The sequence below is a fragment of the Emydura macquarii genome, unplaced genomic scaffold (genome assembly GCF_026122565.2).
Source record: "Emydura macquarii macquarii isolate MOO-44397 ecotype Brisbane River unplaced genomic scaffold, CSIRO-AGI_Emac_v2 contig_1483, whole genome shotgun sequence".
Taxonomy (NCBI): Eukaryota; Metazoa; Chordata; order Testudines; family Chelidae; genus Emydura; species Emydura macquarii.
This window is the reverse complement of record NW_027131620.1, coordinates 17,845,613-17,858,868: the sequence shown is the minus strand read 5'-3', so window position 1 is coordinate 17,858,868 and position 13,256 is coordinate 17,845,613. Positions and strand designations below refer to the sequence as shown.

General features: G+C 48.6%; 1 protein-coding gene across 1 annotated transcript in view; it reads left to right on the top strand.

Moving 5' to 3' along the window:
* Nucleotides 1–9,707, top strand: part of SRC (SRC proto-oncogene, non-receptor tyrosine kinase) — a 71,147-nt gene extending 61,440 nt beyond the window's left edge. The window contains exons 11-13 of the mRNA XM_067554374.1: nt 1,061–1,214; nt 2,195–2,326; nt 3,130–9,707. Coding sequence (XP_067410475.1) covers nt 1,061–1,214; nt 2,195–2,326; nt 3,130–3,338 — 495 coding nt within the window. The 3' untranslated portion in view covers nt 3,339–9,707. The remainder of the gene's footprint in view (nt 1–1,060; nt 1,215–2,194; nt 2,327–3,129) is intronic.
* Nucleotides 9,708–13,256: the final 3,549 nt, after the last annotated feature.

Below are 13,256 nucleotides of genomic sequence, written 5' to 3'. Positions count from 1 at the left end.
GCCAGCAAGCCCTGGGGGTGGGAGGAAGAGGGGAAGAATCTATTCAGAGTGGGAAGGCTTCCGTCCCACTTGGCCTTATCTCCTTTCAGTTTCTCTGCTACAATCGCACTCTCAAGCGAGGCCTGTGAGCTGGATGGTCAGAGTACAGCCAACACCAGGAACTGGAAGTGCTAGACTTTGCATCACCTGCCTTCTGGGGTATTTGCCAGCAGCTGTTGCTGTTGTGGCAGCCTCCTCAGTCAAAGGTCAACAGCAGCCCAGACTTGAGCAGATTTATAGAGCTCTAGAGTGGGGGTTCTCAAACTGGGGGTCGTGACCCCTCAGGGGGTCACAAGGTTATTATGAGGGGGGGGCGTCACGCACTGTCAGCCCCCGCGCATGCTGGTAAGGGTGGCATGGCATGAGGAGGTTATCAATCTTTGGTGGGGGGGGGAGGGCCTTGCAGCCTGAAATATTTTCAACGGGGGTCCCAGCAAAAAAAGTTTGAGACCCCTGCTCTAGAGGGTCACAAAGCTAGAGATGTACTCTGGAAAACAGTGACGCGTCTCTGTGCTAGATCTGTAGCCTGATTCTATGGCTCATACATGCAAACAAAAAGCACCTATAATACCTAGCTCGGCTCCTACCACCGGACCGCTCCCATCAGATTACACTGCCCTGGCCTGGCGGCTATAGAAAAGTCCCCCAGTCTGGGGCTCAATGTGGTATTTCATGTAGAATTCTGGGGAGGAAAATGCCACATCGCTGCCAGGCTCTTGTTCCTCCACCAGTGTCTTATTTATGACCCCACAACTGCATTAGCCTGACGACGCATTACAAAATAACTACAAGCCACTTCCAAGTCCAGTCAGCTCAGTGTGACCCAGCCACCGGCTGATGTTGGGCTGCCACTTTACAAGCTGCATTCCATCTCGATCAGAGCCCGGTGACGTGCCGGCTGTGCGTATCATGCGCAGATTATAGCTGCAAGCAGCTCTGCATTATAACCAGCACAGACGTGAGGTGTAGAGCTTGGGCATACAGTGTCCTGTAGCAGCATCTAACGTTCTCTGTGCTACAGATCGCATCTGGCATGGCCTATGTGGAGAGGATGAACTACGTCCATCGGGATCTCCGAGCTGCCAACATCCTTGTGGGGGAAAATCTGGTGTGCAAGGTAGCCGATTTTGGCTTGGCACGGCTGATTGAGGACAACGAATACACGGCCAGGCAAGGTATGTGGGAGTGGGACTGTGCGCATAGACTCCACATGCGGGGCTCAAAGGGAGCTGTGGAAAATGGAAGTGAGCGAGGCCCAAACTGCTTAGCATTTCCGAGCGGTGGAGGGCAGGCGAGGGCAGGGTGACTCGGGCGATTGGTAATGGGCCACAGAGCTATTGCTCTTAGGTTTGAGTCCACCCCCGCCCAGGAATGACCCAGAGTTGTTACCATCCAGCAGCTGTTTGTGGGTCTGTCTGGTTCCCTGTGGGCAGTTGCCCACACCACATAGACTGCCCAGCTGGCACTGGTGGCCTCTGCAGAGGTGCCAAGTACTTAAACAGAGCATGGAGGCTGAGGTAATCCCTTGCCCCCAGAGGTGGGAGAAGTGCAGGCAGGGGGAGCATGCATTGCTGCAGCCCAGGCTGCCTGTGTTGGGAGACTCGGCTCTGCACGGCTCTTGATCCAGCAGTCTGAGGAGTCTACAGATATTCATGTTCTCGGATTTGTATGTTGGACCCGACTGCTACATACTGTGTACTTTTAAACCAGCACGTTTGCTCCTGTTCACCTACTTCTACCGAACTTCTACCTGCTTCTACTTCTACCCTGTTAGTGCTATTGCAAAGTGAAGGAGATGGGACTTGGGACCCTATCTTATGCTTTTCAGACTTACTCCTGATGCAGACTCTGTCCTCGCCTAGATGCGAGAACTTAATGAAGTGCTTGTTGTCCCTTTAAATTGTAAGGGCTGGGGAGGGGAAAGCAATTGCAATCACTAGTGCCATTGACTGCAGATGGGCAGGCATGACTTTTCTCCAACTGTAGCTCTGTAGCCTAGTCCTCCTGAACTGACGTCTGCAAGCCTGGCTGGTATAACATCCCACCTGGAGCAGCTCTGGGCTCACACCCATTGTGGTAGATTGTGAGGTAACTCTCCCTCAGTTCTCCATGTGGACATACAGGGTGGATCTTATTTTCTATCTCTGTTGCTTAGGTGCCAAGTTCCCCATTAAGTGGACAGCCCCAGAAGCTGCTTTGTATGGCAGGTTTACAATCAAGTCAGATGTCTGGTCCTTCGGAATCCTATTGACTGAGCTGACCACAAAGGGCAGAGTGCCCTACCCAGGTAAGAGCAGGTATAGACACTGAGAGGACCTGTGCTGTCATTGGCCACTGCAGGGCTCTGATATCAGGTCAGGCTGTGGCAGATCCTAGCTGATCTACGGAGCAGTGTGGTGTTTAAGTTGCCATGGTGACTGCTATGCTGATATCCTCAATGGAAAAGTTTGCTGCAGTGTTTCTCCCACTACTTAGGGATGGGGGTGGGTAATGAGGCCTTCCCCATGAAAGGAGAGACTCTGAGGGAGTCTTGTACTGGGAAGATGTTCACTGAGCCTTGAGTGAAGTCCCGGATCCCCCAACGTGGATCAAGTTCTCCTCCCATTCATGCCATTGTGGTGTGAACCTTGGAGTGACTGGTGGCTGTATTTCAGGCTTGGGAAGTTCTAGCCAGCAGAAGATCAAGGTTCAGTTCCTAGGTCTACCATGGACTAGCTACATGACATTGGCCAAGTCACCTAAGTGCCGTGTGCCTCAGTTTCCCCATCTGTAAGATGGGAGTGATAATCAGTTAAGTCTCAACACCCTGTGAGGTTAATAGTGAAACCAACATTCTAGAGACCCTTTGATGGAAGGCACTATTGAGATAAAGAGAAATGATCTAATTAGATCATTGGCAGGTCTTCCATTCTTCTGTGAGCTGTGACCACTCAGGGCCTCAGAGAGAATTGCAGGTTCATGTTCTATGCATGAAGGCCCTTGAAATCTTCACTGTAGCTTGGCCTGGAGGCAGCAGCAAGCATCTGCGTGTGATATCTCACTTGGCACTAAGAAGTGGTATGTCTCCCAATTCCTTCTCTTGGCTATAAGGTATGGTTAACCGGGAAGTGCTGGACCAGGTAGAACGTGGCTACCGGATGCCCTGTCCTCCAGAGTGCCCCGAATCCCTGCACGACCTGATGTGCCAGTGTTGGAGGAAGGACTCCGAGGAGAGGCCCACCTTCGAGTACCTGCAGGCTTTCTTGGAGGACTACTTCACGTCAACAGAGCCCCAGTACCAGCCGGGCGAGAACCTATAGACCTGGGGATGGCTCCTGGTGCCAAAGACCTTGCGCTCCTCCGAGGGTGTCCATGCACATGTCACAAGGCAGGCGGCATCTCAAGAACTCCTTGCAGAGTCTGGCTTTGGGGACTAGCCCTTCTCCCAGAGGGTGGGACTGGGTGCTTTTTAGCCCCGCAAGGTGGAGGGGGCTGGGTTCTCCTGATCACTAATTACTGATTTATGGACTTTGTTAATGAAGTGTGGCCGTTTGATCTTGAGATGAGTCTGAAGGGAGTTGGCTGTGTGCAGTGACTGGGGATTGGAGAAGGAGTCTTTCTAGAAGAAACCCACCGTGCTTGAGAGCAGTCAGGAGGGTTGGTGCAGAAGCTGGAGGGGCCTTCAGGGGTCTTCCTCCAAGTATTTCTGAAGTGCAATGAAAGGAATTAGACAGACTCTGTCTAACAGTGACCCAGACTGGAGTGCTTGGCTGTGCTGGGGCTGGATGCTGGTGCTACGGCTCGACACCTTTTACTCTCCGATCATGCAGCTTCCATGCTTTTTCTCTTCTTTCAAACCAGCACAAGATTCCCCCCCACACACCTCTCTGCTCTTTACGCTTGTTCCCTGAGCAGAGCTGGCTGCAGGCTGTGGTTTCAGACTGAGAGACTCTTCCAGAGAGAGGACAGTCACCTTTCAGAGTGTGGTGACTGTCCCTGCCCCATCCTGCTGGTGTACAGGGCTGTGGCACTGGCCTTGCTGCAGGTCCTAGGCACATGCGAGTGTGGATCAGGGCTCCTGGCTGTGCCGTGTCGGCCTGGAGGCTGTTGAAGTGATTTTTCTCCCTGTGTGAGGCTCTGCTGGAGAGCTAGAAGGGCTTCGTGACCAAGCTGCACTTGCACTTGCATTAGTGTTGCGTTGCTGCTCATGGTGCCAGTGACCTTCTGACTTATTTCGAGACCACGTTAGATCACGAGCTGCAGGTTTCTGTCTTCCAGTTTCGTGTCACCCAACGAAGGGAGCCTTGTGATTTCGATGACGACTTTTTAGAGTCACACTAAGGCAAATGCCAATTGGGGCAGGATACCCCTCCTTTTTCCTACCCTTGCTACCAATCCCCTATTGTTTTGCTGGGTATTCTTCAATGAAATGCTCCGGGTTTTCCAGCCAGCACCCCAAGCAGTGCACCTGGAGAACACCCAGCCAGACCCTCCCTGCCTCTCCTCATCCCACTCATTAAGATGCATCTTGTTTTACTCTAAGGATTTTAGTGCCAGAGAAGCAGAGGCAGTTGTTCTTGGGACATTCTGGTGTCATGCCAGCTCCACCAGTCAGGAAAACCTTGGCCTAGCAAAGGGTTCTTTGTGTGTGTCTGAATCAAGGCCCGATGGGGAGCTAGCTTACCCAGGGTGGTGGGGGCCTGGCGGTGCATCACCCACTCCATGGGGACATGGTTTCAAGAACTACTTATGGATGCACTTGGGATGCAGGTGAAGTCTCCTTTTCTGCCTGAGAGCAGAGGGGTCTTCCCCTCCACCCTCATTCCAGAACTGGTAATTAGCTACTAAGGGGCATCATCTAAACTCCAGGCCCTTCCTAAAAGTTAAAACGACGAATTCTCCTACTTTGACCCAGCTTCCATGGCTGCTTCCCTGGGTGCAGGTGAGGGTCTGCAAAAGGGCTCCCATGGGGAAGATCACTAGTTCAGGGCTTCCACTCAACCTCATGCTTCAGCACCTGGAGCTGAGATCTTTTGGGATCCTGGCAGGCGCTGTGTGTCTGCCCTGCGTGCAGCATGGTAAGGTAAGGAAGCAACCTCCTTGCTTCCTTTTGTATTGGTGTCTGGCCCACTTGCTGTGCCCTGGCTGCAAACTGGCCTTAAGCCCCTGAATGCAGAAATCATGCAAAATCTCAGTTCTAAATCCTGGGAGGAGGAAGGGCCTAATTCAGTGGGGTGCTAAGAGCCCTCACTTCCCGCTGAAATCCTTGGGAGTCCAGGTTGCTCAGCACCCAGTGGGATTGGATCGTGTGTACTTTCTTAAGCAAACAGCTTTTTGCTCCCAGTTACCGCTCTCTGACGGTGCATGAGTGGCTTCTCTGCTTGTATTTATGTAGCCACGTGGCAGAGGCTGCTTTGACAGCAGTTGACACACAAATGGCTGGCTGTATTTTTCATCAGGCTTGTGAATAAACAGCAGACTTCAGCTGGCAAGTTTGGCCCTGTGTGTATACAGTTATTAAAATCTCTCATGAATCCCTTCTTGCCAGATCACTGCTGATCTCTCCTGCTGTTTCCACGGGGGGAGAGAAATCTGGTGGAAGGCAGATTCAGACACCAGTTCTAGCCCAAGCTGCTGTCAGTGGGGGTTTTCCGGTGACCCTGACCCTGATAGAGACGCTAATAGGCCATCTACAGCCAAGTCAATCGTGCATGGGAGATTACAGTAGCCACAGGGTCAAGAGAGAATTCTCCCCCCTTTTACCCAATGGGAGAAGAGGCAGATGTGTGGATTGTATGCAGAGCAGTAAGAGCCGGGCTCCTGCAGCTGGGACTTGGATTCATGTCATTAGTTGCTCTCTAGGGCAGCACTGTAAATGAATGTTTTGTGTCTCCGAAGCTGGTCCCCAATGGACAAGGGATGAATGCTGTGCCAAGATGTGCAGAGGGGAGTGTTAAAATGGAGATTTTTCTCTGAAAGACCATGATCCATGCTAAGCAAAAGGAACACTCTTCAGTGGTGCAGGGAGGGGTCCCCAACTCTCATTAACTCAAGAATCTCCTGGGATGCCATCGCTGTCAGTCTGGTGCGCTGCTGCAGCTGTGTGCTGGCAACACGCACCCTTGTGTTGGAGGTGAGGTCTAAGCACTGCCAAAGTCCCATTTCTCTTCGCTGCAGAAGGGCTCCTTGCCGCTCAGCTGCATGGTTTTCCCCTTTGGAGTAGACCTGGAATGGCAGAAGGAGAGAGACGGGGAGGTGGAATAGGAAAGGGGTGCCCTCTGTCAGCAAAGTGTCATTAACAGGCAGGTGCTTTGCCAAAGACGGGAGAACGCAAAAGACCCAGCTCCATCCTTGGCCAAGACAGCTGGCTGGCTTTCAGCCCAAATGCTCCTGTCAAGGTCCCTCATGCACAGTCCTTAAGGATCTCTTCATTCTAAATGAGTTCCAGTCAGAAAGCCCCATGTGGTGTCAGCCGGGCCCTGGAGCAGGACTGAGATGCACATGGTCAGCTTCTGGAAGGGAGGGGGTAGATAGGAGAGGGCTGCCCTGACCTACTCAACGCACCGGGGCTGGAGTCTGACCGATTTCAGTGCCCAGTCTTGCTCCTGCCATCACCTCATGGTGATTCTTTAACAAACTATAAAACTTGAGCAGCCACCGAAGCCATATTTAAATAACCCCTTTCTAGCAAAGGTTTGCTTTTTGACTGGAGCAGTCCAGCGACCCCTTCTTTGGGATATTGGCTTCTTAAAAGGGAGAACTTCTAACGAGCTGTAAAATCGGCTGGTTTTGTACATAGCCCTTGAGTTGCCTGAGTGCTCACCCAGAGCCCCAGCTGTGGAATTAGTTGCATGTGGTTTTTCTAAGGTAACGCTAGTGTCTGCCCTTGGATGTAACTGGAATTCTTTGCCATTTGCCTGCAAGGCTTTGGTTATTGTCATAATTTGCTCCTTTTTGTCTATTATTTTTGGATGCTCTTCAGTGTGCCAAAAGTCCCAACGGACAGAACCCCCCTGGCAACTGAGGGACTGTGCTGCAAGCCTGGCTTGTGGCCCCCTCAGTCCATGCATCATCCAAAGAGTTTAACTGTCCCAAACGAGTGTTGTCCCAGCTGCTTCCCTTGGGTGGCTTCTGTCCTGTGGGGTGCTTTGGCACAGGGGCTGGGTGTGGCTCCTGAACCTCTGTCCCCAGAATCACAGGCTGGCGTCATTGTTTCGAAGGATCCATTCTGCCCCAGGCTGGGTTAGGTCCATCTCAGATGCTCCTTCTTGATGCAGAGGAGAACTTCTTTTCTGGGGAGTGGTAAGGAGTGCAGGGCAGGCACAAATCCCTCCCCTGGGGAAATGCCAGCTGGGGTGAGTGAAATCTCAAAAGCATATAGGATAAATTCCCACCCACCCATACACACACACTCCCAGAAAAGCATGAGGTAGAGTCACGCATGACATTGAAAGTGGACTCAAATGATAGATTCTAAAGGTGTTTCCTCCAACCTCTGACTGCCCCAGCCTGTGGGATGGGGTGTGGAGCAAAATGGATTTTGGTATTCTCTGTGTATTTTTTTCATGCTCCTAATGCTTTTTCCACATTAGGATTGTTCCCCATTTTTAGGACAATTGAGCCAGACCTTCTCCAGGTGCTTGTGTATCACAACCTCAAGTTACAGAAATGTCTGGGCAGCAGTGGTTAAAGTCTGGCAACAGATCTGCCAGCTGGAGCCAGTGGGGTGGGAGATGTGTCCAGGGGCATTCATTGGGATGACTGCCATCTGTGCCAAAACTCCTGTTGGTCTCAATGGGATCTGACCTTCCATCTCCTATCCCTGCCTAGTCATGCTGTGAGGCAAGATACCATGGAAGGTATTCTAACTGCTGCTTTTTATAGACCAGCTTTAACTCGTGTTGTATCTTATCAGTAATGCAGACATGCCTTTGATTTAAAATAATTCAGGTCAGATAATTAGGTGGAGTGAGACTCCACCCTGCATTTATAGGCTTTTTAAAGCCACCTTTTCCTGAGCTCCTGCAACCATGTCCTGGCCCCACTGAAATCCAGGACACAACTCCCATTGACTGAAGTAGCACCGGCCTCGGCCCCTCTGAATAAAACCCTCTCAGCAAAGCAGAAGCAGGTGCACAGGTAATTTTGCTTTCCCAAGCTATCCCTTCAAACGTGGCTAGAAATCTAACTTTACTGCCATTCTCTTCCAAAACAGGGCACAGTGGGAGGTATAGTTCATTTTCTCACAGAGCGGGCAGATGCTGTGACCCAAATGTGATTCTTCCTTTCGGGCATTTTTTTTCCTAAAGAGCTCAGGGAAAATGGGACTGATAATACAAACCCAGCCCTGCATCTCACTCTTATTTATTAAAACAGGTTCTCTCTTTTTTAGTTACCGACATATTAAAAATCGGCTTGAAAAGGCTTAGTTTCCACTGGTCTTCAAGAAAAGATCCTACCTTGCTTGGTTGGAAGATTGTGGTTTTTTTGTAATCTTTTCAATGAATTTTGGACTTGGACCTTGTTTTTCTGCACAGCATAAAAGTTGCTATGTCTAGATTTCTGCATTCATGAGCAGGGACTCTCAGTACCTTTTTAATGATCTGTGTCTTTTTGCATACATTGAGCAGGTGTGGAGAAATCCTAATTCATAGATCAGATTCTCCTCTCCCCACCCACCCACACTTTTTTGTAAGGTTGCTAACATGCAGAGAATGGGGAGGGGGGCATTGTGTGTGTTGTGCCAATGACACTTGTATAATTTATATAATATAATTTTTAAATACCTACCACAAAGGAAAAGTTGTTGCTTCAAAAACAAAAATTTGGAATCGGCTGAAGAACACCAGGTTGAAGACAGCGTGGGGGAGAGGGTGTGGCAGCAGCTGTACATACTGAAAAAGGACTTTTTAATATGTACATTTAAAAAAAAAATTGGAGCAGGGGGGATAGAATGACTTAAAACATGGGTTGTTTCCAGCTCTGTCTGATTTTACTGCAGCTGGTGAAGCAATAATGATTATTAATAATTTAAGTGAACACAGTATGCTCTTTCTTTCCCTGGCTTTGGCAAGCTTTGAGAAAGAATAGAGCAGGGCTCCTTCACTTCTTTTTGTCCTAGGTGCAGAGTAAACCCCTCTCCATTGTGCATGATCTCGAGTTTGATAGAGCAGCATGACCCTCCTGCATGTGGACAGGAGGGGACCTAGAGTCTGTTGTGTCTTAGAGCGGGATACTGGTGTTGGAACTGATGAATACCTTGGGGGGGGGGCAGCAGGGCGAAGAGACTCTCCCCTCTCGCCATGCTGTTTTGCCAGGTTTTTTTTTTTTTTAAGCCAATAAACTAAAGAGGAATCTCTTTACCTAAGGAGTCTGATGCTCTCTGGCATTGATTCAGGGAAATAAATAACACCGTACAAGGTATTCTTCTGCTATTGTAACTTAATGTTGTGTAAATCTCCAGCTGAGGACTATGCAGGCAACGTGGTGGTCTGGCTCTCTTCCCTGCTCCCTAGTCCACCTGCCTTTGAGTGCCTAAATATCTAGGCCCCCCCTCCCCTTTTTTTTTTAAAAAAATAATAAAACTTAGTCCCCACATTTGTGGAGGGGTGGGGGTGGTTTGAAACACTGATATTGGTGTAAATACTTTGTAGTTTGTCTGATTAAACACACAGACTTCACTAAAAAAACATTGTATCCTGTGTATGAATGAAAAGATCAGTGTGTGGGTGCGCGCGCGCAACTTGCTGAATCAGTGCAAGTCCTGTAACTAACATGAGCTAGGGCCTCCGCCTTGTAATATCTGAGCACCTCTTACAGATTTAGGGGCAAAACACTAAGCTGGCACAAACTGGCGTACCTTTTATCGACTTAAGTGGAGCTAGGCTGCTTTACACTAGTTGAGTAGCTGGTCTCTGCCCATTATAATTAGTGTTTCTTTAGGAAAGTTTAGATAACCTTATTTGCCCCCTCCCCCTAATCCATCAGCCCCAATTTTCAAATTTATCAAGGCAAAATCTGTTTCAAGCAGCCAGTTCTACCAGGCATTGTACTACCAGGACCTATCAGCCTATTAGCGCTAGCCAGTGTCCTTATCAACAGCACAATTCACTAGCTATCGACACTCAGACATATCAAATCCATCACAGCCTTTGTAAGGAGTTCTTGTCTCAAATCAGATCCTTGCAAATGAATACCTCGGGAATCTCACAGCCTGCGTCAAGCCCTCGGCCCTGTTGGGAACAGGCTGTTAGAAGGCAAGCAACAATTAAACTCTGCTGCATATGATAGACAAGATCCTTAGGTAGGGTAATGTGATGTTACTGGAGCTGAGTCCACTAATGCTAGCTGAGGCCCTACATTATTGTACACAAATATTAAAGTGCCTGGGTCGACTGGCAAACTGGTAGGGGAATTTCAATTCCTTTTGCTTCTCTACAGAAGAAAGGAGAGGGGCTGAATAGCACTACTTCTACAACTCTGGTTTCTTTTTGTGTCATCTAAATGTTAATCCAGGTTGGAGCTGGATCTTAACACTAGTAGCTGCTTCCTGATGGAATCACAGCCTGCAGATAATTACGTCCCTCATTGATTTATAGCTCTGCCATCTAGTAATGGGACATGAGTGTGTACTAAAGCTTTGGAAAGAAGCTGGAGCTTCAGAGGGGAATCCTTCCCTCCCAACCCCTGCCACACTTGGATGGTGCTGGTTTCCTTTCAGATAAACAACATGCTTGATGTGCTCCTAGGCCAGAGGCTCTTGCTGCTTATCTTAGCATTTCCCCCCATCTGCATTACTTCTTCAGTGTGTTGTCCTGCCAGATACGAAGCTTCACACGAGCCTGATCAAATCTGCATGTGAATTTTCCTAGCCTGGAAATGGGGGCTGGAGATGAGGGTTACTAGAAAGTTGATCTGTCTGCAGCAGTTGGGATCAGGTATTGCTACAACCAGATTAATTTTGCTGTTGCCCCCTGTTTGGATGACAAGTGCCATGTGATCGTTAATGTCCACATGCAACTGCTTCAGCTGCAGGACTGAGCATAGTGCCATTTACAGTAATGCCAGGGAAGGCAGAGTCTGGATGAGCCCTGCTGGCATTTAAATTTCTAGCAATTCTAAGTATTTCAGTTCTGATCTTTATACCCTGAGCCATCACCTGGGTTTGAGCTGTAGCAAAGGGTTGTTGCATATGCCTCTTGTACCCACCTGAAAGGATGGCCTAATGTCTACAAATTTAGGATTGGCTTGGAGTCTCCAGGAGTTTAATTAAAGTGTAACCTTTAAGATTGTCATGATGAAACCTCCAGGAGAACATCCAACCAAAATTGGCAACCCTGCCTATGATGGAAGGCATGTCCTAGGCTCTGTGTTGTGAAAAATCACCTAGTGTTCCCTCTTTGCTCCCCTGCTGCCACCTGGTGGCCATGGACTAAGGCTAAGATTTTTGTTGGGTATTTTTAGTAAAAGTCACAGGCAATAAACAATAAATCAGAGGTCTGAATCAAGAAATCCCCAGTCTGGGCCAGGCCTCGGACTGTAACATGTCAGAGCTTTATATCCCCTGAAATAGAGACCTAGAGACTGAGGAATTGTCTGAAGCACTCACTATATTTTTGTATAAATTATCCCTGCTTCCCATTTTCTCCTCACGCTGCTTCCCTGTCTTTGCTCGGTGGCACTCATAATGCAGTCAAGGCTCTGGATCATGCTGCTTTCGCCAACAGCCAAGGTGCTTGCTCCTTCCCCTCATCTTTTTTTGTGGTTGGGTTCTGTTCAGCCCAGTTCCCCTCTGTCTCAGCACAAAGGGGCTTCAGTGTGGTAATACTCAGTGTTACCCTCCCTCTCTTTTAGATGCCTAGAAAATCATTGGAACAATGGGATCCCCTAAGCCTGAGTTAGGTGCTTAGGCTCCCTCTTCAATGGATGGGAGAGAGAGGCACCTAAAAACAGGATCTACAAAAGCCAACATCCTACCCAGGGAACCACCTATGTGACAGGGGCTTCCAGCGAAAGAGAGGGAACTTAAACAGTAATCTTCCACCCGGATAGGATACCCTTCTTCTTAACAGCAGAGGCAGGATTTGAACCAGCATCTCCCACTCCCTAAGCAAGCAACCCAACCCTCAGATTATAGAATGATTTTAAGAGTGTTGCTGCCCCAATTAATAGTGAAGTGGAACAGCTCCCACAGGAAAGACTATTAACCATTTGTAACTTCTTTTATTACAAAACCTTTGGATTTTAGTTACTAGAGGATTGGCGGCAGAGTGATCAATGGGTAAGATCTGAGTTATATATTGACCTGGTCATGTGGCTGATCTCTTGAGATCAGAAAAACCCTTTGTTTGGTTAAATTGGTTTTCAGTAACCACTCGTCACAGTGGGTGGTGAGATAAGGGCTGGGATGCCTGAGACTACATTTTTGACCTCTTGTTAACCAGTGTGGTGAGACAGAAGTTTACTTTTGTTACTGGCTTGGTAAATCTAATGATAGAATAACCACCAGTGTGAGGATGTCTGCCTTATTTCTCAGCAGTTTGTCCTGAGCCTGGCATCCTCAGCTGTAACCCCGAGGCATGGTGACATTCAGCCTAGTTTTGGCAGAACCCCCAGAACTAGCTCAATTAAGCTTTGGATCAGAATCCTCACGCTCCTCAAAATTTAATTTTGATGTTGAGAGTTCTAAGGGTTAAAGATTAGTTACAATGAGCGAGCCGCAATCCTAGGAGGGTCTTGCTAGAACAGCCCTTGAAGATTTGTGCTTACAAAAGGGATTATCCTTTAAGAAGAAAGCCCCAGATCAAAAACTGAGAAATCTAAGTGCCAGTGACTAGAAAGCAGGGGCTCCACCTTCACCTGCCCCAAATGTATCTGTAGCAGAAGCCATTAGAATGCAAGCACTGAGGCACAAGCAGTGTCTTCAGCATGAGAGAGAAATAGCCAAGCTTTGACTAAGGGAGAAGCAAGAAATTGCTCAGATGGAGAAAGAAGCTGAGGAGAGAGCCAAAAAAGCTTACCAGAGAAGAATGCTTTAGAAGCTGAACAAAAAGCTGCCAGACTTTAGCTCCAAGTCCTAGAAGCTGTGGTTGGCAATTTTATCTTCCTTCCCGAATAGCAAAAACTGGGAGAGGATTTGTCTCTGTTACAAAGATACTGAAGACCTCTTTCTCTGCCTTTAAACACCTGTGTAGTCTTCACAATGTTCCAAATGAACAGCAGATGCCTGTCCTGCTAAC